Source organism: Centroberyx gerrardi, chromosome 11 (genome assembly GCF_048128805.1).
Source record: "Centroberyx gerrardi isolate f3 chromosome 11, fCenGer3.hap1.cur.20231027, whole genome shotgun sequence".
Taxonomy (NCBI): domain Eukaryota; kingdom Metazoa; phylum Chordata; class Actinopteri; order Beryciformes; family Berycidae; genus Centroberyx; species Centroberyx gerrardi.
Genome location: NC_136007.1, coordinates 22,958,674 through 22,983,696, shown reverse-complemented (window position 1 = coordinate 22,983,696; position 25,023 = coordinate 22,958,674). Strand labels below are relative to the sequence as shown.

Below are 25,023 nucleotides of genomic sequence, written 5' to 3'. Positions count from 1 at the left end.
AGTTAGTTTATTTACAGTCAAACATCACAATGGAAAAACCAATACTTCTACTCTACGAAAACAGAGCTTCACCAGTGCTGAGACTTGACACACAATGGTTCAACAAATAGGGGAATAAGTCCAGTGCAGTAATGCCAGTCATTCCCACAGTCAAGCACAGTATGAGGTCCAATACAATACCAACATTTCTTTCCTCACCTGCTTTCAAAACATATGGTAACATAATCACAGTAATTTTCAATGTCAGGACATTTCATTATGGTAACCTAAATTTTGGCAATATTTAACGTTCAACCCTTTTGCAAAATCCAACCCATTATTCAAGACTTATACGCACATAAACACTCACTAGAAAAGGGAGTCTAGATTGATGAAATTGGCAGTGTACAGGGACAGTATGTGGGGAAGTACACATTTTGTCCTTGGAACATGACAGGAATGGTGCCAACTCTTAAAAGGAGACGTGGGTTGACGAAAACACACTAACACATTAGCTTATCTGAAGAGCTAATTATTTTTAGCCATGTTTCACACATAATGTGAATAATGTGTCAGCTGAACAGAGATAACCAAAGGCGAAGTTCAATTTGTACAGCTCCCAGCTCTGCCACTCAAATTCTAAATCACATAAGACAGGGATGCCAAGAATTAATCCGTTAGCTGGATGTCACAACCTTTTAATATAGCGATTCGAGTGATTTACCTCTTCTGGATAATTGGCAAAACGTGTCAGGGCATAATTGAACATAAGTACATTGCTTTCTTTCATTCCTTCTCTCTGCCATTACCTTCAAGGATTAGAAGACATTCAAGTCTTTTTTCTTCCAGAACATTTTCTCAAGTTCATGAGATCATACTGCACCAAGTACAGGAGAAACACTTTACCACTGACAGGAAAAAATATAATGGAAAATTATATGAAAACACTTTACACTATAAGATCCACAGTTTTTCAGCAGAAGAAGATGATAACCTGATAATCGTATTAAACACTTGTCTTGGTTATGTTAAAAGGCACAAGTTGGTATGGTAAGATCACATTTAAAATCTAGATCAATTGTTCTACCATTAGCAAAGCCCAACTTATCATGCATTTTTGACAATATTCCTATATCTCCCTGCCTTTCGCTTGATTCAATTTTGTCCTGAATTAGAGTGTTTAGTATTATGTGTTGTAGACACCAAAAGAAAAATTGCTTAGGTTTAACAAGCGAATCATATCACACTAAGAAATCTGGGGGAAAGATTGACAAAAGGATGCATTATCCCAACATTACATTTATGACAACATTGCCCTGAAACCTCTACTTTTGACAACTACCATATCTGTTATGATTCACTTCCTTGTTAGGAGAAAGATGTCCATTTGTCTTCCAGGCAGGTCGGATGCTGTGTGTATGGTCCTTTTCTTCTTTATAGTAACTGATGACACTGGTGCCTTTGAATGCTAATACTTCTTCTGGACTCCAGATGGTTCACTGCCTGGTCAAAAGACTCCAAGAGAGAAAGGTCTGAATATCCAAAATCCTTCAAAATTCCAAAGTCCCCATTTTAATGTGTTATTTTATATCCAACTTCATACCTCAAACCTCAGCTCTTTGAAATCCAGATCATATTTACAGTCCAAACGCCGCAGCACAGTACATAGTCACTAGTTGCTACTGCTTGAGAAAAGAGACGCATGGGTCTGGATCCATTAACGTCCTCAATCTGTGGCCATGCCAAGTGTCTCTCTTGGTCTCTAATGTTCTTCAGAGCCACTAGCTGAACCACATATTTGATGGGTCAGTTCATACTGCCACATAATCTCATGCTTCCCACTCTCCTTATGCAGACAACGTCCTGTCTGTTTTGGAATGTTACATATGTCGACCGCTCTTTTTACCCACAAAAAAACCTTTGATATTTAGTAAGTAGTTGTTACGCATTTTCAATGTCTAAACTTTGCAATAGTGATAGGAATGTTTGTATTAATTTCGTTTAATCATGTGAAATAAGGGTGATGTCATCAGTCCTTGCATCCTCTGACTGTATCATTTCCAGAACAGATATGTTGTAAAATGTCAAACTGTGGAAAATATTCCTAAAATCATAATAATGATGGATTCGAGGGGGGGGGGGAAATCACACAGCAATTGTGTTATTATTGTAACATAAAACATTCCATTCAAATGAATTGAATTAATCAGATAAAAGATGCAGGAAGACAGTGTATGTTGTTCAGTAATCACTGAGTGGGTCTTCTCAAACAGCATCACCTTTAAAAAATGGGATGCAGGCGTCTCTCCATGACATCAAGCACGGATTAGAAAGAGTCGTCAGGGAGGAAATACTAGGGATCAATTCAATGCACTATAAGAGAGTGGGCAAAGGGGTGGGGGACAGCTGCTCCTTTGGTGCATATTTGGCAAAAAAGGGCAAGAAGAGAGTGAGCATAACTCCTACAATAGCCAGCATGTAGCCCCAGCCGATCTGGCACTCGCCGGCGTAGTAGATGTCCGAGTCCCCGCAGAAGGACCTGACCAGGGTGGAGTTTAGGCCGAAGGGGTACACCAGCAGACCAGAACCCATGATGAACACTGCAGGGGAAGACAGAAGAGGAACTGGGTCAGATAAAAAAGAAACTGTAGCCTACAGTACATTCACACAGGCTGTTGGAGGAAAGGGTTAATGATGAGGATGATAATGTGGAAGCTCAACTCTACCTAAAATATATCCAGCTTCTCCTACAAGTACGCCTCTCTTTCAAACGTCCTCATGTCTTGGTCTGCATGCAGTTTTCCTGGTATCTTTACTGAAAAGCCACTTGGTGGCAGTAGAGGTTTTGCAGGAAAAGCTAACAGTCTGACCCAGAGTCAAGTGTGTAATTTAGATACTTCACCAATGCTACCTCCATTTGCACTCTGAATATATTCCAGGCTTGTGATTTATTGCCCTATGATACATATATGAAAATAAATCACAACCTTGACAGTTTCTCAAGTCAATTCACAATTGCGGAACAGGGCTTTTCATGTATTGAAAAACATAGGCGCTTGATGACCTGTAATTGACAGAGCCTTCTAATGCAAAATGAATCATGTCTCCCTAAATCCATTAGCACTCCTCATTCCAAAACTCAAGGGCTTGGGGGAAAAAAAACAAAAACAGAAGCTCGCTCGGCACTTCTGCGGCGATCAGCTTTCCCAGACAGTATCCTCTGTGCCCATGCAGTCAGACAGTGGCTCACTTTTACAAATTGAGTCAAGTCTGCCTGCCGTGCTGCCAAGCAGTTATCGACTGCGCTACAGAGTATCAATGCTGCTCTTAGTCATTCTGAGTGCCGGTTGGATTTCCATTACAATGCCAGGTGTCATAGTTGTTTTAGGTTTGGGGAGGTGGGGTTACTGGAAGAGCTTGAACTTGTGGTAGCGAGTAGTTGTCTGGAAAACACAACAAACATATCTTTTGTTACGCTGTATTGATTCCAGGAGACATCAGCTTTCCTACTTTCAAGGGCAGCGCTGCGTGGTCGATGGAACGTTAACGCTCAAGCGAGAGATACAACGCAATAGCTGAACAAGTATCAAATCAATGGTCTGTGTAGGCAGTGAAGGAGAGGAGGGGTGCAGGAAGCTTTCTTTGATGTTCTGGTTGGACGCTGGGGGCTTTGGGATAGACTGCAGAGAAGAGAGGAGCAGAATGAGGTGTGGAGAGTGGTATCTCCAGAGTGGGGATCGTCTAGACTAGCCTGCCCTAGAGTCTCTCGATGGAGTTCACTGAAGTTATGTCTGACTCTCAGTGTTGTGTATCCCAGCCCAGTGCCCAGCCCTCCCAGCTCTCTGTTTTATCTGCAGGGGCCCGGCGCCTCAAAGCTCACTGGCTAACGACACTTTAATGACCTTCTTTATCAAACTATCGCTTTTGTGGAAGGCGCACAAAGACACAGGCGTGCGCTTGCCATCCGTGGCAAATGATGGCATTTAAAGCAAATCTTGACACACACCTCCCTGAATGGATAAATAATGAACAACACAGCAGACTCCAAAATAATCAATACAGAAATTAAATCAAAGCAGTGGTCTCTAACAAGTGGCAGGTAAGCGATGTGAGGGCTGGATTTTATCAACGAGAGCAGGAGGGGATGCAGGGTAGTTGTTGTCTGGATCAGATAAGCTGCAGCTCAGGTTCACTGGATCTCTGCAAGTCCTTAATGGGAGCAGAACTGTTGAAAAATAGTAAAAATCAACCTCATATCAGAGCTGAAAACTCCATATGGATCAATTGTATTCTTTCTATCTTAATGTAAAACAATGAGAGGGATTAAACCAATGGAAGTGCATTCACACGTCTGAATGACCTAATGCGTGATGGCATGCATTGCATACCATACATTCATAGCATACATTTGCATAATGAGGTCTCTGCTCTTCAAGTTTACATGTGGTCAACCTTTATGTAAGGTAAAGTAAAACGTGAAACTGCGCCCTAGTTTTCTATACAGGGCCCACTATGGGCGGGGACGGACAAGCTCAGTTTCGTGAAAACACAGCCCAGCGGTCTAATCCTATGGGGAATGGACAGTGCGATGAAAGGTGCTGATATGACACCATGCAGGGAGACTGAAACCTCAAAGCATTCATTACTCCTGCAACCAGGAGAGCAGCGTGTGTCTATGCGTGTGCACTCGCATTTGACATGGCATACTGAATGCTTCATGTTTTATTGACATCACTGGGTAAGATAATAAAGGGGTGACCATGCAGGTGTTTATTCAGGATGGTGATAACCGGGGAGAGCTGCTGAGATCACATGGAATATCCAGTAAGGCAGCTGGCATTATTGTTAATGAACTGCAAACACCAACTGAGCCACCATTGAAACTTGAAGACCTCCAACTTGAAAAAATTCACCTAGCATTACCTAAACCAACAGGGGTAATTGTGTCTCAGCACCCAGGACTGTCCAGGCGATGCAGATTCATCAGGACAGGGAGGTGTTAAAACCACTGTTGGGTGACAGGTACGGCACTAATCAACTCTGTTAGACACCAGGAATTGCCATTAAAATGCAATTACAGGGATTTTAAAGAGCCATCTACACAATAGCCACCGGGCAGTAAAAAGCATTCAGTGCCTCCATCATTTCCCTCCTGCCTCCTAATAGACACAGCTTGCAAGCCCCAATCAACAGCTTGCATTGTGGGAGTTCAGATAGGGAGAAAAGTAGTCTCGCTTGGCCAGACCTTTCTCCACAGCGAGGAGGAAAGTAGAGAGGTGTGGAGAGAGTGAGTGCTGTCAACCCCAATCAGGTGGGACTGCTGAGTGCTGCTGAGTGCATGAGGCTATCATAATGGCTCAGAGATGATGGGGCAGTGAATAATGGAGAGACCTCAAGTTAGCTGGCCGCTAATATGTCCCAGACTCATATCCCACACACACAAGTCCCAAAGAAGGGGTTACAATCTGTCAAGGGGTGTGTTCATTCACAGGAAAGACGGCAATAACAATGACAACATACAGCAGTTTCTCAGATATTTAAATTTCATTGACTAGTACCATACTTTATTATATTATAAAAGCAAAATATATGAACACGTGTTAACAAGCAGAAATGGTTATTTTTGCCTTTTGTTGCCCCAGTACATATGTAAATATGGATAAAGTATGGAAAACCCCTCTAGTCAAATGGAGACAAATGCAGAAGGGACAATAGCAATATCAGTTTTTGCTGCTTCTCTGTCTGTGTGCATGCAACCACTGCACAATCAACGTGAAGTGGTAAATGCCAGTAAAACACCCTCAAAACAAACAGGGCCAATCAATTTACCAATATCATGCTGTTTTAGCACGTTCTGTGTGATTGCAGTCAGGCTGCATGATCCTGAGCTTCTCAAATTCATCTTTCATTCGTATTTTCAGCATTTGACATCCTTGAAGTCTGCGAACCTTGAAAAAAACATCCTTGCATTACTCACAGCTGGTGATTATTTCTTACGACTGACAACTTGTTTGAATGCACACTTCAGCAGCTTTGAAGTGCACTCAGACCTCTGATTCGGGGAGTAAAATATCGATTTGGAAAGGCGTAGCAGCCAGGAGCATTTCAAGAGCACTAGATTTCATTGTTCATCAGATTCGGCCTGTTTTCACAGGTAGCTGCAAGGCTGTGGATGCTTTGTGTACGATGATGAATAGCGAATGCCCTTGTGTGTTTGTTTCTCTCGTCTTTGCGTGGACGTTTTCGTGTGTCTGCGTCACAGGGAGGGGTGGAAGCAGCAAAATGAAATAAACCGGAGGAGAAAGCGTCACGCCACCTGCCAAAGTCTCAGCGCAGGTTTAACTAAATTAACCTTGAATCCCTTTGTCTTCTCCCCTGACTGCTCACCTCTCTGTGATCTAGCGAGAGATGGAAAGTCGCTCCCAGCGAGGGAGAAACAGAGGTTCAGAGCAGTGAGGATGAGAGAGAGATTGAATGGGGTTATGTGGCGGGACGGTGCGTGTGATGACCCGGCGTCCATGCGTAACGGTGCATCGTTTCATCGCTGAAATCATATAGGGTTGGCCAAGGTCTTCAGGCACACACACCACACACACAGATCATAAGGTTGCTCATGTTTCCATATCAATGCCTTGCGATGTGCCTCCTCTTTTCTACGTGTGGTTTCCTCCACCATTGGACCATATATTTATATGTATTAGTGCTTGATTTTTGTATTGATAATATTTTAGAATTGCCTCTCTTGTTTTTATTGAGGTTACTTTGGGTGGTATCTCTGTGTATTCTATTTTTATCTGCCTAGTAGTGTCCTAATGATTATTGATTATTATTGATGTATTTAAGGGAGTCGACATTTTGCTTTATACCTTGATAAAGACAGTGTTGCTCGAAACATTGTTTTTTTAAGACAATAAAGAATTGTTCATCGGAGCTATGGGAGTGCAGCTACTATTTTTCACTTTGAATCTTTGTTCCTGCCCCCCACTAATACTGGTGTGCGTTTCAATCTATTTTCAATATCAATGCCTGAAATCAACTGTAGGAGTCTAGTAAAACAATGGTGAATCTTCTTGGTGGGGAATATCAAAAATCCGGTATAGTCTCAGTCATATCCTAGTCCTCGTATCTATCTGGTGTTCCTGCATTTCCTCCATCCCCCCTAGAAGTTGCTAATTAAAGCTCCCATCCTGGGAGCCTCAAGGCCCCGTTCATTACAATGCCAAGACTTCTGCCTTGGATCAAACTCTATTACCACCCCACGCTGACTGCCGTAACTCTGTTAGCAATGGGGAGAGTTGAATTAGATTGAACTGGAAATGGGTGGCTCCCCTACATGCAGCTCTGTCTAATTCCTGCTTTGCCATGGTATGGTGTCATCAGTCTGTTTTGTTCCCTCTGGCTAACCATTATATATCCCCACTGCGCTGATTATTGTCACCCAGGCGCAGACAGTAAGACGCCTGTCTAGATGAGTACCGCACAGTAAAGGCAGGTGTACGGTAGCATTGTATTGTTGAGTGTATTGAAGCCGAGTGATTCACTGTCTAAACAATAGGGTGTGGGTAAACCTTGGTATGGATCATAGGGTGAATTTACGTTGTAGAAGTGTTAGCTTGGCTCTCTAACATGCTGTCTTTGTGCATTCCTCCAGGCAGGGCAGAAACTGTAAAGCATTTAATAACAACAGGCCAGCAAGAGAAAAGACACTGACATTGAAAAATAAGAAAGGACGGGTTATGCAATATACATTCAAGCCTTGCAGCCAGGGAGGGGAAGCTAGAATGTATTAGAATAGACTAATGTTGTGCTGCTTATCTTCTCTGACCTACAAGCCAGCCAGAGACCACCAGCTCCACCGGGAGAGAGCAGTAAGACATGTAAGATACAAAAACTCAGAGACGAGGCACAGACCCACAGTGGGCCTTAGGGTGTTACCGGCATCATCCGGGTGTCATCAGCACCCGGCGTTGACGCTCACCCCTGAAAGCAACTTTCCATTTGGCCGCTGTCCAAATTGGGACATTATCTGCTGCTACTGTTCACTTCAAAGGCAGATGAAAGAACCCACACATTATACTGTGGCCATGTTGTTCCTTCGATTACACAGACAGACGCCTTACATAACCACATACCTGTTTGATGTCACATTACCTGAATAACAAAGACATCCACACAGCAGCCAGAAGAGAAAAAACACAATTTTTCACTTCTACCAAGGCTAATGCCTGCCTTTTTCTGTAAAGTTGGGGGCGAATGCAAAACAACAACAGCGGATGTGTATAATAAATCTTGATTTGCCGACACAATGCTCATTTGTTTGTGTTGCCAGCGATGTTTGGCAGTGATGAAACACAGTGACATGAAACATATGCTGGGAAATGCTGAGAAATATTGCTTAATTACAGATGCAGGCCCAAAGCTATACATCAAAACTACTGTTTTTCTAAGGGTGCCTTCCTTCGCCGTATTCTTTATCCTCTTGTCTCCCTTCCCCCTTTCATTCCATAAGCAAATGTTGTGCATGAATAGGACAGGTAAGTTGATTTCTGTCTTGTCCAGTGTAGACAATAGTAACCCATATTTAACCAGACAAGCTGATGTAAATAGGAAGCTTATTTACAGCAACAGCCTGGGGGAGTGAAGAGGGAGTCCATAGTACACACACGTACACAGATACATGCATATACACACACATACACACACACACACACACACACACACACATACACACACCACTGCCCAGGTCAGTTGGGGATGTATTCACCTACCAATTAACAAGAAAATCGGAAAGAAGTTTGTGGTTTAAACTGCGTTATTAAATCAATCTGTGTTTTTGCTGATGTGTGCTATTGGAAATGTGAGAGTGTGTGTGTGTGTGTCCGATAATGAAAGCAGAATAAAGGGCAGTGGAGAAGTGTGGCGTGTCTCTAGGAAATTGGCTTTTCACCGGCCGCACACAGTGGAGTATTTCCATTTCCCTCTTTATCTACAGGCAGACGGTGATAGCGATGGATAACTTTTTGTCTGTCTCTCTCTCTCACACACACACACACACACACACATACACAAACACACACTTTTCTCCTCGGTGTCTGAGTGCAGGAGGAGGCCGAGCGTCCGCCGTCTGATTTAAAACACGGATGTGACCGTGCATTAAGGAGCGATAAGGGCATGACAGATGAATCTCAGACAGCGGCCGACTGTTTCGGCCTAGGAGGAACGCCGATCATCTTGAAACGGAAACGCGGCCAAAACACAAGTGGCACGGACAGCGCTGTATTTGGACGGCAACAGATGGCCCACCAAAGTCTTCCGCTATGCGATGTGTTGCACATCCAAATGTACCATGAGTTTCTTCCTTCATTGCGACCCCTCGGTGTGCTCCGGGAGAGGAACGGCGGTGTGGAAGATGAAAGTTTGTGAGTTGTCGGGATTTGAGCTGTGCCAGCAATGCGTCTCCAGGTAGTCAGCTGGGACCTGGCGGAGCGTGGGCATAAACAGCAGGGACTCCATCCTAATGTGATGAGCTGTGCTGTAGTCTGCACACAGCCATGTTGATAATTAAGCTCAGTGTGCCTCTGGGAAATTATGCTAATGACGCTTCTCCGACTACCTACATTTCTTGAAACGTTTGGCTAGAGGTGATCACGTACGCAGCGCCAACTAAAACACGACTCCGTAATAAGTGTGTCTGAAAAAAAATTAAGAGAGAAAAAGGGATGGGGAGAGGGAACAGAGGAAGAAAGAGATGAGTTTTAAGCCATACGAGATTCAGGGAAACATTTTGGTAGAGCTATCTGTCATTGTTCATGTATTTTGCCTCCATTTTCATCAACGATTATTGTGCAAAGAAGAATGCAAGAGAGCTCTATTTTTGGGGCCATAGGATAGGAAATTGTCTTTTGTGGAGAAATGGTGCCACACCAAGGTCTACAGGAAGGGTACAGGGATGAAGGAGAAGAAATGAGTCTGTCCTGGTCCAGTCAGGAAGGACATGAGACAGAGACACAGTTATCCTCCACAGAATTATACTGAGAGAGACAGGGAGAAAAAGAAAGCGGCGAGAAATACGCAATACAGTTGAAGGTGAAGGAGAAGGAGTGTTCGGCGTCTCAGCGAGGAGACGTGAAGATCAGCAGCCGGTGATGAGCAATAGCCGCTTCTATTCACTAAAAAGATTAAACGAGCAAATAACATCACCGGGGAAGAAAAAAAATTCAATTTGTTGGGTCCAGCCTGCTTTTTAGGCAGCACAAAGAGGCGAGGCGGACAAAGGGAGCGTGCTCAGAATGGCTACGACACCTGTTCTAAACTGCGGGGGGAATAGCTTGTCGGAACCTTGTTAGAGGAGAAGATCACACCGGATTCAATGGACTGGTCCTCTGCTGGCTAAATGGAGGCAAAAACCTGTTGACCTTGAGAGCCCGGCAAAGAGAGATAAAAGAGTGAGAGGGGGAAGGAAGAGGGACAGAGAAGAGAGAGCCAATGAGGAAATAAAATACAGGGAGTTAGGAGAGATTAGCGGGGCGGTAAAATAGCTTCTACTATCTATAGAGTGAGCGGGCCTGGCCATGCAGTGGTCAATCAGAGCTCAGTAATAGGCCTGTTTATCACTGAGTCATTCAGACGGCGCTCCGCTCATACAGATTACTGCATGGGTGGTGAAGGCCACAGTCCAGAGCTTACTTGGGCATGGAAATCTTCTGTATATTCACGTAGATGAATATACCGAAGTTGGACTTGTATAAACTTTAGATTGGATTAGATGATCAGGTGAAACTTTAATGATTCCCTGTGGAGAAATTGGATGGTTGCAGCAGCAGAGAGAAGGAGATAGATAAGAACAGAGCAAATACAGAGTATTGGAGATAAGACAACAAGCAATTACAACAAGAGAATATATTGTGAATACTCCAACAGAGAAAGAAATACAAATACAGCGCCATCGTTGACAGACTTACAGGTCAATTTAAAGCATTGTGCAAGCATGACCAAAGTAAACAATCCTTACAGCGTCAAAATAAACTTGTGTTAAACTCACGTTTAGTGCTGTATCAAAAACTCAGATAATCAATTTGAGAGTGAACGTGTCTTCAATCCAATGACATAACATACACAAATCAAGAAGTGGGGTGACACTGTTCCAACAAGGGTGTGCCTTCATCCAGTTATAGATTGAGGCAAGAGAGACAAGAGAGAAGGAAAGAACAAAGCAATGAAGCGATGACTGGAATGAAGAAAGAAAGAAAGAACAACAAGCAGGCTTATTTGGACACCGCCTTTCCAGCCTCAAAACAAAGGCCGCCTCAAGTATCCGTCTCCCAGCTCCCAGAGCATGCTGAGCCATCTGAACTCACGCTTATGAGTGTGAATCTCCGTCCTGGGAGCACTGTAGCGAAGACACATGAATCTCCACGCTGCATCCAATCTATCATCTTAATTACTTCCATTTCCATATCTCCGTCCCTTTTTTTTATGTTGCAAATTAATTTACACCTCAGACAAATTGCTTGTCCTTGACTTGCTTATCCCTTGTGCGGCAACCCACGGCGCACGCGGGGTTGTGTCGGTGCACACCCCGAACCAAAACCAATCTGTCACTCAATCCATCCATCCCGCCTCGTAGATTGAATTAGCAGAGGAGACAAAGTACTTCACGTGCGCGGATGGGAAAATAAATAATAATAATACATGGGAGAAGACGGCGAGGAGATCGAAGACATCAATCAACTGTGAGGAGTTTGTCTTAGCGTGATAGCGGTTGATTTCAGTGTGTGTTGTGAGGAATGAGGAAGCAGCGGTTTGAACGATGAAACCTGAACATCTGTCCCTGTGCTGCATGTGACTGGCTGGCGAAGGTGATGTGTGTGTGTGTGTGTGTATGTGTGTGTATACCCCTGTGTATTTGACATTAACCCCGTGATTGTGTTGACAGCCCTTGGCCCTGAGGCTAAGCCCTTAAGCCAGATGTCTCCTGGGTTCAGTAGCTGCCCCGGGTCCAAGAGGGAATGTCAGCTGCGAACGTCAGTGCAGCCCGACTACTCTACTATGTGCTTGGTGTATCCAGCCATGTTGTGGCATTACTGTTCAAATCTTCATCCAGTGTACCATACATACAGTCAGTGTGCCACCCGTTCAGCTCAATTCAATAAACTGTATACGTCCCCTCAAGGTAATTTTCATGCCAGGTGTAAAAACATATGTTTAAAAACACATGAAAACAACACAGCAGATGTGGTGGATGTGGTCGAATAAACACACATTTAGACATAAAAACAGTAACCACACCAACAAATTTGATATAATATACCCTAGGACTCATAACTCACCACAAAATACCACAGGTGTAATGAAAAGTGCAAAACGCATGCATTCACGGGGAGTGCTAAGGACAGCGTACTTATTTTTCAATTGACTGCCACGCATTTTTCATTTTTTTCAAATTGCAGAATGTATTTTGAATGGCTTTTCCAAGTCCGAGGGTTTTGAAGCTCACTCAGCACATAGAGGACCCTGTAATTCAAGTGAGAAAATGAAATGGAAAACACTGCAACTGGAATTACGGCGGTTCCGACAGGACAACGGCGAAATTCTGCTGTCGTTTCACCAACGTTGTGTAAATGGACTTTGCATCCTTAGACATTTTAAAAAGCTGTCCCTTTGGCAGTGTGTTTATGAGGCGGTGGAATGGAGAAACGGAGTGGATCAGTGTGAATGTGATGGGCTCAAGGCTAATGCAGACAAAAGAAGGAGATGAGGAGCTAGGCACCTGAGCACAGTAACTAAAGATGAGCTCCCGTTAATCAGTGTGCATGTGTGTCTGTGCTTTTGTGATTGTTCAAATCATCCATAGCTGTGCTTAGCTTCTTTTTAGGCAGAGTGGAGCACTTTCAATAGTTGAGAAAACAACCACTCACAAGGAAGAAGAGGCGGGGTTTGATGCTACACAGGTGGTTGACAGTTTATGAAAACAACAACCAGAATGAAAATGGAGAGAGCACCGGTAGAAAGAGTTGGTAGGAGTTGTGACTCTGACCATGAAAAGTCAGTATGGAGCACACTGGCTGTATTGTGGGAGTTTCTGCTGAGTGTCTGAGAGTTAAGCAGGCAGTATATTTGCTGCGGAAATGAATTTCAGCAGGTTCTTACGCAGAAAAGGACACGTTTACAGAAAAAACACAGCTCTGCATTGGCTTCAGGCTTCAGTGTGCACAGGCTTGCTGACTAAACTCAAATTCCTCACATCCTCCACTGTGTGACCGTCTGCAATCGGTCCAAAATATCATGTCTGCTTGTGTTGCCTTGTGGAAAAGCTTCTCCTTTCCTCTTCCGGTTCATTGTCTTTGTTTACATCTTGTGCTAAACTCGCCGTGCTGGATCCTGCTTTGATTTAGCAGATGAACATACCATTGCCTTTTTCCTCTTTGTTTCCTTTGTTCACCGCTATTTCCAGTTTGCGTTTGCACATTGCAAGACCTGCATTTCATTATCAGCGCAAAATGCAGTTGAGACAGCACTTTTTCTATAGAAAAGAGTAATAGTGGGAACATTATAGCGCTTATAGCACCTTAAAGGGTTCTGCTATGGTAGAAAGAAAGAAAGGGGGTGGGGGGGGGACAACGTAATGAATTCCTCCAGGAGACAAGGAGCCCCGCTGGGCTGCTGTAATGAAGCTCTGCCCTGCCGTCACTCCCTGACCCACTGGCATTAAGGGAAAATGGAAACCATTACCTTCAGCCTTCACCTCAATGGCCTGCCTAGTGGGGGACCTGGGGTGGGCGTAGTGTGTGTGTGTGTGTGTGTGTGTGTGTGTGTGTGTGTGTGTGTGTGTGAGGGCAGGGCAGGGGATCCAGACCAGACAGGATTCATATATAAATAACATCTCTGTCAAGACATTGACAGGCTATAGTCTATAGCAGGTGTTTGTGCGTGTTTGTGTGTGTGTGTCCTGTAAATAATGCCAGAGATGCTTAGAGAGCCTTAACAATGTAGTCTGTGTGTGACTTTTGTGGACTTTTAATGAGAACTTTCGCCTAGAGACAATTCGGTTCAGACACACACACGCACACAGATGCACACACACACGCGCACACACACACACACACACACACACACACACACACGCAGGATAGAGAGAGAAAACAGGGTTTTAAAGAAGATTGGATGTTCCCTCTCAGCCACATTCCAGATGAAGTCTCTAAAACCGCCAAGGGCTCTAAACAGCTTCTTTTACATAGAGAAGTGTGTTTGTGTGTATGTGTGTGTGTGTGTGTGTGTCTGTGTGTGTGTGTCAGTACGCCTCTGCTACACTCAGCCTTGGTTGAATGCATCTTGTTGTTGGGAGTGGAGCATCTTTCTTTATTGTGGATTTCCAACAGAGTAAACAAACCATGCTCCTCGGGTGTGTGTGTGTGTGCGTGTGTGTGTATATGTGATTTCCACTGCAGTCCGTTTTGTCACATTTCTCAGTTGCATCTGGAAGCCATTGTTCAGAAGTGTTGAAATACACGGCGCCCCGAGGGAGCGAGAACAAAGGGAAGCTTTTGTCTTAATTCTCTGCAAATGATATTTTGCAGGCCGCCTTTGTAACGGATGTGTCGGCTTTAGAGGCGGGGTCCTCCACTGCTGGCTGCTGTGTCAAATTGGACCGCCAGTGGCTTGTGATCATTTGATCAGCAGATCTCTGGGATCAAGCTCATTACAAGAGATGTAGCACCGGAGCGGCCGGCTACAGCTACCGGTTAGAGATGAACCCTCTAGATAAGATGGCTTTCTTTGCTCTACTTTATCTTCCTCACTGTTCTTCCCTTTCCTCCTTGTCCACTGCCTATCCACTTCTCCTGTATTCTCCTCTTCCTTCCCTCTTCACCAAAATCATCCATGTGTTGCTCCAGTGCTCCATGCTAACGCTTTAGCATATAATATGATAAGTGATAGTAGGCGACTAGAATTATCCAAAGTAAGAAGACTGACCTTTAGGTAATAAAATGCTGTCAGTAGTTTTTATTATGTAGCCTGTAAAAATAAAATATCATCAACTTAATGTAGCTGATGTAGACGGGTTTAATTCTGGAACTATTCCAGGTGAGCAACCATGTATTCATCTGCTGTGCAGTGATTTTTAGCTGTAGCCTACACAGTCTCCCATTACCCACCACCATGTTAACTTCCTGTGGAAACAGGGAAATATATTTTGTATAAATTTTACCAATCTCCTGCACAAAACTGCCAGACGTAGCTGGATATCATTTCAGATTACTTACTCTTTATCTTTAGAGCTGCGACAATTTCTCGTTTTCTCACTTTTGAGATAATGCTAGTCGCCTACTATCACTCAACATAGTGTATGCTAAGTGTTAGCATGGAGCACCGGAGTAAACAATCTACCTTCTTCCCTCTGCCATCTTCCATCCATCTCTGCATATGTGAGTTCACAGATGATGGGCATAGTGTGACACACAGGTGCACACACACACAGGTGCACACACACACACACACACCCACACACACACAGGCACACATCCTAATGACATCTCGTCAAGTGCTGCCCATGCTAATGGAGTGTCGGGGGACGTCAGCAGTTCCCCTCAACCTCCTCCCTCCCTTCTCTCTGGACAAACAGGTAAATGAGCCCTGCTGAGGCATCCAGATACTTGGTTGTCCCTAGCAACATCAGGACATTAAACACAACCCCCCCCATCCCCCTCCCCATCCCTAAGCCACCCACCCCTATTCCCCAACCTTTTCTCCCAAGATGAAGGGAAAACTGAAACTTGGTCTGATGGAAGGAGAAAAAAGGGAGACCAGAAAAGGAAATAAAGGTAACACTTTATTTTACAGCCCGCTAATTAGGGTGTAACTAGTTTGTAATTATGGGGTACTAATAAAATAACAATGCTGTAGTTACAGGGTAACAAAACAAGTAGTCTGGGAATTAAGTAAGTATCAATTTTGTAATTATGAGAGATTTATAAGGTAGTTATGGTGTAACTATTTTCATAATTACTGCATAGGGGTTAGGGTTAGGGTTAGGGTTATAGCATACACAAAAAATATGGAACTTCAACACACAGTCTCAATTGAACATAGAAGAACTTGATTGAATGTAATATGCAGCACCGACATTTGTCTTGTCCCCCCTAATTACGTTTTTGCACCCTGTAATCATTTTTTAAGTATGCGGTAATTACAAAAATAGTTACACCATAACTACCTAAATCTCTCATAATTACAAAATTGTTACCCCTTAACTTACTAGTTACATGCTAATGTTAATTAGCGGGCTGTAAAATAAAGCGTTACCGAAATAAATAAATGAAGATGTCTGAAGTTTCTTGTTGCTTCTTTATTCTAATGAGACAATCAGAAAATCTAGCCTCGGCCTTTCTATGCTGAGAAATGGCTTCCATCTCTCCTTCATTCGATCACACGCTTTCAGATGTGTGTAAACGAAGGCCTAGGTAACAAAGACGATCAGAGAGGCATTCAAGACCACCGAGACACAAGGGGAAAGAGCGCTGATGCGATCAAAGCATTTCCTTGGTTACAGCAGCCTGTATGGAAACAGTCGGGCCAGCGGTGGGCGAGCCTCTCACACACCGGCCTGTGTGTAGCTATGCGACATTTGGCCCTACAGCTTCTTGGTAACCAGGGTCTGCCTGACTCTCCTTTATTTAATGCTGCATCCTCTCTCTCTCTCTCTCTCTCTCTCTCTCTCTCTCTCACACACACACACACACACACACACAGACTTACTCACATGCAGGGTGGCAGTGGTCAGGGTCAAAGGGTGACCCCTGTTCATTCAGGGGTGATTCTGGGCCTTAATCACACACACTGATGGATGTGTGTGTGTGTGTGTGTGTGTGTGTGTGTAGGGGAGGGGGGACTTGTTTCTCTCTCTGAGCATCTATCATACCAACACTGACAGCCTGAGAGACATAAGAGAAAGTGTCTAGAAACCTAGAAATTGGTGGCAACTCAAGCAATGCTGCCTTAGAAGTACAGAGGAGAAGAAGTTATTGTATATCACTATTAGTATGTGTTCTATGCATTAATCTCTTCAGGTAAAATAAATAACAGTCAGTGGTCATGTTATGCTTAGACTCATTGCTCAACTTTTCTTTCAAGCAACTTGCAACTACAGACATTAGAGAAGATGTAGAGAATATATTTGTATATAGGGAGTAAAGGTCAAAATGAAAATACTCAAGTAAAACACCTGAAAGCATCTCAAGGACAGGATTTGAGTAAAGGCACTTTGTTTACTTTTATCCCCATGCCTTAAATGCTTATATTGTGAATGTTTACAGGCCAGGCCACATAGTTAATGTGTAATGTCTGAATTATTATGAAAATTGAAACACCTATTACAGATTCAGTATCTAAAACATCTTGCTGATTCTTGTCTAGTGTTTCAGAGAACTTAATGGTGTTGTAAATCATCTATAGTGTCAACACAGCTACAATTCAGTTTGCATCTAATATAATTGCAAACAAAAGGATCAGTGTGCCTAGTTGCCCTCCTTTGGCTTTCCCTGCATGGTTTCAAAACCAATTTCTGGAGTTTTGAAGCACTCTCTTCCAACAGAGATCTGTTTGGTTTGACTTAATTGAATCCCCCCCTCTTCTCCCCCCCCCCCACACACACACACATTGATTGTCCTTCAATCAGAGCAATCATAACTCCCTGACAGACCGAGTGGACTCACTGTGGGAGGATGTGAGCACAGCATGTGTAACGGCTGTGTGACAGCAGGCTCTGTGTCCTTATTGCAGAGAAAAGTTTCCTACCGGCATCGAGAGACAATAAAGTCTATTTAAAGATGCTAGTGATTACAGCTGGCTGACCACTATGAGACCAGCTCCTGATCTGCTGGATCCAGTGTGTGTGTGTGTGTGTGTGCATGGCAGAGTTTGCCCTACTATTGAATAGGTGGAGTGGGACACCCTGCGTTAAGTAGCTGCTAACCCACCTAAAATAATTACAGTAGTATAGAGTGTCCCATGATGGTCTAAATGCTGTTTAAGGGGCTTTTCCACCTTGACAAGAACAAAATCCTAGGGAATAAACACCGGTGTATGTGTGTGCTTGGGTGCTGCCATGCACCGGCAAGCTTATTTGGCGTGGAGAGGGGTCCAATTTTGTGATTTACACCTCCTCTTGTTAAGGGTGGCCCGCTGAGAGATTTGTCAGGCGGAGGAGAGGAACTCGTCATCAGGGCGCTGAGACATGAGGTCAGAGAGATGAACTGGGTGGGCGGAGGGCGAGTGCTGAGGTCGAAACAGTGAGGCTCAAACACGCATCCTGGCTGCAGAACGTCACGTCAGCATGTCAGCATCATATAGATCTACCCTTCATTTGCCTTCAATTGGCTAAAAATGGTCCGCTTGGTTTGTGTATGTTTTGGTTGAGCACAGACTGCTGTCCACTGGTTGCCGTTGGTCCTGGCAAGTCGGGTGACTCGCTGAGGTGCTACAGCGCTACCGGGGGGAGCGACTATTAAGTGTTATCACTGGAGAACGGCGAGGCAGGCAGGCAGGCCAGACTAAATAGAGCTGTTATCTCCCCCAGAAGCTGGTGTGTGTGTGTGTGTGTGTGTGTGTGTGTGCAGGCCTCAGCGCACTGGCATATTGGACAGCAGCTGTAGAGAGCCAAAGACATATTTCTAACCACATATTTTTAGGCAAGCATAGCTACATAGACATACACACACACACATATACACATACAGACACGCTCCAGTATAAAGGAAAACAGTTGCAGTCATTAAATAACACTCTCAAGTTATAAATGATGTTATAAATGCAGGAGACCTACTACCCAGGTACACACAAGCAAACACACACACACACATACACAGCTGTATCTTCCCTCATAAATAGTCTCTCTTACGCTCTTGGCACTTGGGTGCAAAAACGGAATAATCTGGAATAGAGCTAGTCACCGGGAGGCTTTTTAACATTGTGCTTTGTTTTGGAGCCGCAGACACACTCACCCAAAGGGAGGAGCAGGGCCACTTGCCTGTCACGCAGTCTGCGGGAAGATGAATAGGCAGAAGACAAAGCCAGGTGGAAAACCCTGACTGGTCACCTTTTAATAACAAGGACTCCTGGCCTTAAAACAGCACTTAACATCTCCACTGTGTGCATACATTCCCTCATCCCAAAAGCATCTCACGCACGTCTGCAAAACACCCTGGGTGAGGGTGGTGACATGGCAAACGCAGACCGAGCCACATGCGGGGTTTTCATTATTAAATGGCCCTGTGACCACACACACACACACACACACACACACACACACACACACACACAAAACACCAAATTTACTGCAAATCATCCTCTCTGCTGCAAATCATCCCCGTGCCATTTTCAAATCCTCTTCATCACCCTCTCCCCAACCCCCTGTCCCCTCCCCCCCCCCCACACACACACACACATTATCCCCAATTTGGCTATAACCAACACACATAAACACTGTGCTGCATTCCCTTGTGTCAAATTACCATGATAACTGGGGTGTTTATCACATAGCACAATGACTGGTTAACATCTTCAGTGGCCGTTCTATTAACAGATTTATCGCTAAGCAACAGTGGAAAAACCCCACCCCCCGATCACACATACACACACACACACATGAAGACACACACACACACACACACACACACTCTTTCACGTTCCCTGTCCCCTTTAAAAGTAATGGGGCTGTGTCTAATTTGGAGGGTGTTTGACAGACAGCATTTTAATGACCCAGAGCCTGGGTGAGGACTAAAGCTGACAGAAGCATCTACAGGCCTTCTATCATGTCAGGAAGAAAGACTTCAAGCAGTCACATAAACATGGTGGCTATGGGGGGAGGGAGGTTGCTATTATCATACCATTAAATCCAAGGGCTGTGAATAAGCAGCTCACACAGTTAAGTGTGTAGGGTTAAAAAAAAAAACCCAGAAAAAAAGCGAAGACAAAGCTTTACGATGGCATACTGAATCCAAGGCAAGCCCCCCGACTTCTCCCTGTCTTCGCCATAATGCTATACTGCAGCACTCTGGGAGTACTGAGTAGCATGTAATGAGAATAACCATGCAGCTTTAGTCATGAAATGCCTAATTAGCCATTAGCATGCACTGAAAGGCAGCTATGAGACCATCACTGTCTCTTCTCCACAATCCCCCACTGAGCTTACACAATACAGGACGTACTCAGAGGATCCTGACGACGGGGCGAGCTGTCAGCCTATCAGATGTCTACTTCCACAGTTCAGGTCCCAGCTAAGAGACCGCGATCGGGTTTCCGTTCCATCGCGCATGGTCCAATACACCCACAAGTGCTGCAGCCTCCTGTTCTAATTTTGTGGGTTAATTAAACTGCGACTGTCTGCTGTTTACAAGAATGTAGCCATATGCAGTCCAGATTACCCCCGTCGAGTCTTACATTTCGTATTCAGAAGAATGGGCTTTAACTGCATGCGCGCACACACACACATATACACACAAACACACAAACACACACACGCTCTATTTTAATGTGTATTGTGTTCCCTGTCATTAGCAATTTTCTCTGTCTATTTCATGATAATTAGGCGGCTCGATTTGGTGCCCGTCTTGGCTAATGAGAGGTGATGTGCTGAGACTGAGCATGTGCAGAAAAAGGCTTATAATTAGTAAAGACAACACAAATCTACTAAGTAATAATAATAATGTGATGCTCTATCGATCCCCACAAGGGTAATCCACAGGGAGGTCACAGGTCAAGGTCAGATACAGAACAGCACCCATGCAGCTGGTAGGGATTCAGTGCCTTGCTCAAGGACTCTTCAGCAGGGTGGGTGCTGTCTGGCATGAGGGTTTGAGCCCAGGGCTTGTGGTTGAAGGACAGTCTCACACAGTTCAACTGGTGTGTGGGTGTGTGTATGTGTGGGTTATACACATTTCACAGCTGCATTTGTGGTGGTGCATTGACGTGTTTGGCTTGTACTGTGTGTGTGATTGGTTTATTGATGTCTGGGTTGGGTGACCACTGAGTGTGTGTTTAGCCTGTAATGACCGTATACCACTGCAGGATCAGAACCAGACAGAGGCACTGCAGCACTCATCTTGGCAGTGAAAGACCCCATCATTGATCGAACAGTCAACTAAATATGCAGACCTGCACCCACAGATCTGGACGGCAGAGTATGATGTATGTGTGAACTAAATATCACCATAAAACCTCCGCATCACCAGCCGCCGTGAAAGACCGGCCACTGACAGCCTCGCTGCATTCCCCTGTGTGAGCCAAAACAACTGAGCTCTGTCATAACTTCTTTATACTTCTGCGACATTCACCCTGTTAGCGTTGCAGACGGATTCCCTTCTTTTGATCGACAACTGTGGCAACCGCTGCACGTTCTGCAGTTGAAATGTTCTGTCGGTGTATGTAACCGATGCAGAAAGCCTCTGCAGGCTGCCCACCCGCCCCCCCCCCCCCCCCTCCGTGTCCAGCCCAACAAAGAGACGCCCAAAATGCAGAACCATGAATCAGACATTATCCTCCCTCACTAAATAAATATGACCAGGGTGCCCGGTGTGAGCCAGCGCCTGCCTGTGTTTCTGTCAGCGTGCGCTACCATCGCCCACATCACCGCCCATGCACAACCCGTGCCCACCCAATGTGCCATCTGCCTTGGCAGTAAACTGAGCCAGACCAGACCAGACCATTGCTCCAAAGGGGGGGGTGGAGGAGGGTGGAGTGGTGGTGGTGGTGGTGGTGGTGGTGGAGGGGGGGTGCTCCAGATGCTCCTCTCTCCAGCTGCAGCCTGTTGGCAATGTCACGGCACGCCCCTGGATTAATGAGCCCCCCCCCCCCTTCCTCTGCCTTTTCCTTGGGCCGCTCTCCCACTATCTGTATGGTTCCTGCCAAGCCCATTATCCATGCACGGTTTAAGTCAAAATGCCACACGCTCGCTAACTGATCGATGGGGTCTTAAACGGTGGGGAGCCATTCAACCAAAGGGGTGGGGGTGTGTATGCATGTGTGTGTGTGTTTGTGTGTGTGTGTGTGTGTGTGTGTGTGTGTGTGACAGACAGTGTCACACAGCCCGTGTTCCCGCTCCCATCCCCATCTCTCCCAACCGTCTGTATGGATTTACGTGGCCGGCCTGTGGGCCAGGGCCCATCGATTACAAACAGCCAACCAATCACGCTGACAGGCAGCCAGGTCGGGAGCGCACCTTGGCTTTTAATAGTCCTGCCCGCAACACGCATGTTCACGTGTAAAGTCGAGCACGGACACTAAAACACTGCAGCAAACATGCACTGACACTCAGCAGGCAGCCGCTGTAACCTTGTGTATCTACATAATGAGACAGACAAAGACATAAACAGACCAAGACACACACAAACTCTTGCAGTCACAACACACACACACACACACACACACACACACAGACCAAAACAATGCTTTTTCCATTTAAGCCTAAGCTTTCTAGTGCCTTGTCCTGTGTCTCTCTTCAACTGGTGGGCTGAGTAGCAGCATGAAAAATACCAGGAGAGGAAATGCAAATGACCTTGTCTCATCTCAAAGCAAACAGTGGGAGATTAAATTAAGGCTCCCTGCGACTTGGGAAGTGCTCCTTTTCCTGTCTTGCTGGTTGTGTGAGAGTGTGTGTGCATGTGTGTGTGTGTGTGTGTTTGTGTGTCTAGCTAGCCAAGGCTGTGCGAAGTCAATGCCTTTCTATCCTTGAATCTTGTTAAACTGTTTACCCTCTGTAATATTTGAATCTTATGTGAATAATAGTTTAATTTGGTGAATCCAAATAAAACTTTAGAAATATGCAGCTATGCGTTTTTGTTTTGTGTGTGTGTGTGTGTGTGTGTGTGTGTATGTGTGTGTGCATGACTGTGTATGTGCACAGCCCTCCTGTGTTGCTCTTCTGCTGTCTGTGGATCCAGCTCTTTGTTTGGCCCGCTCCATTGTCACGACCATTAATAGGAATCCAAGGCCGTTTAATAATTCACACTGCAGTAGGCGGCTACGGTAAACAGGCAACAACACAAGCTCCTACTGAAATCCCATTAACTGCCAATGAATTATTCCCATCTTACATCTGTCCCAGCTCTTACACACACACACACACACACACACACACACACACACACACGCACACACACACACACAAAACACATATGCACATGCATCACGCTTCCTCATAATCTTCCTAATGGCCCAACCCTAAGCAGGCTAAACCTGGAGGCTTGTCGCGGCTCTGAGGCACTTTCCATTATTAGAGCAGTGAAATGGAGACCCCATTGGCCTCTGGGATGGGCTGCTAAGCCCAGGGATATTATGATAATGGCAGTGCTATAGGGAGTAAATGCCACGGCTGCTGATGTGCACCCTGTTACCTTGCTGTTTGGATACAATAACAGCGGATTGGCTTCAGGTTAGGCTTGCTGCATCTTGATCTAAGCATTTTCTCTATGCTTATTTGCCTTAATGTGTGACTCCGTTGTTGCATCTGACAACCTTGTTTCTCATGCTTTGTTCCTCCCATTGCTTCGTCATTGGAAGTGAGGCAACACAGAGGAGTCCGGTGGGCATCTGAAGTAGAGGCTGGATGAGGTAGGTGTATGGAAAGAGATTAGTGCCAGCAGAAATTGTATTTGCATATATTTGAATTTGTCATGCTCATGTTGAACCATTGATTTAAAAAATGAAAATGAAAATGAAATGAGTTCACAAATTAAATTTGTCAGGCACATTTTGAAATTGAATGTAATGGCTTGAAATTGAATGTGGTTATTATTCAATCTAACATTTATAATTTCAAATTCAGTTTTCTCAGTTCAGTCAGGTTTCACATTTCACATCTGGGGACGTAGGAAATGTAAATAAGCAAAGATTCAATCCAACACTATCAGAGAGCATACTGGTACAGCTAGTTTTCCACTAGCCTGAGTTCCCAATTGAAAGGTAGCTAATGGAAGTGCAGAAATGAGACAAAAACTTTAACTGTCTAGTGAAAACTAGCTGTAATAGCACCAGTGCCTTAAATATTCAATTTATTCATTTAAAAAAATCATTTTTTAAATCAACGGTTCAATATGAGCAGTACAAATTCAAATTAATGCAACTCAGATACAATCTCTGCTGGCACTAATCTCTTTCCATATAGGTGGTCCAATGATCTTATGCATGGTGAAAGACAGAGAGGACTTCCAGCGATTCTGAGGCAGAGAAGTTAACTGGACAAAGCTTCTAGCTTTCTGGAAGCCTGGTTTCTGCTTGATGAGCTTTACCTGCTCTATTAAAACAAAGACATGCAGTTGCTTTTAACAATCCTCTTCACCCACTGTACTGCGGGATATTATTGTTCTATAAAGCACGGCCCTTTCTCAGTGTTTAAACAAGACATGAACCCACACAGCAGCCTCCAACAACCAGGAGGGAGCGGCTCTTTGTCTGGCTGCCTGCACCCAGCTAGTTACACACACACACACACACACAGAGAAATGCTCTTCTCGCAGACAGAGGAGAGAGTCCCTATTTGTCAGCTGCTGAGATTATACCTTTCACCATCAGCAGCACAAGGATGATGTGAAAGCTATATGGATTTCTGTTATCAAACATGTAACGGTTCGGATGCCCCTGGTTACTCATGTGGAAAACTGGAAATGTTTGGAGATCCGTTCGGTCCCCTTTTAATCTCTTAAAGGTAAACTGAGACACTCCCAAATCCCATTGGGAGTGCTGCCCGGCGGTACATAGAGCACTTCGGCTAAACCTTATTCATTTTCAGTAACAGCTAATAGGGAATGAGCTATTAAGAAGTTGCTGCTCAGCACTGGAATTGAAAGCGCTTTATACAGTAAGCAGCTGCCTCCGGAGCCAAGACGTGTCAAGTGCATACCGTCCATTTAACTAACTGCTTCAATTGAGATAATGGAGCAGCGGTGGAGGAACAAGTAACGGCCACCATCGCCGTGTTGCTCGCAATTCAGACCCCACAGTTGTACTGCAACAACAACAAACCTGTTTTCCCTCGCCCTTACTAAACATTTT

General features: G+C 44.7%; 1 protein-coding gene across 1 annotated transcript in view; it reads right to left on the bottom strand.

Moving 5' to 3' along the window:
* Nucleotides 1-2,352: 2,352 nt before the first annotated feature.
* The window catches only part of lhfpl7 (LHFPL tetraspan subfamily member 7), an 84,716-nt gene continuing 62,045 nt past the window's right edge, over nucleotides 2,353-25,023 (bottom strand). The window contains exon 3 of the mRNA XM_071898302.1: nucleotides 2,353-2,579. Within this exon, the coding sequence (XP_071754403.1) occupies nucleotides 2,353-2,579 (227 nt within the window). The remainder of the gene's footprint in view (nucleotides 2,580-25,023) is intronic.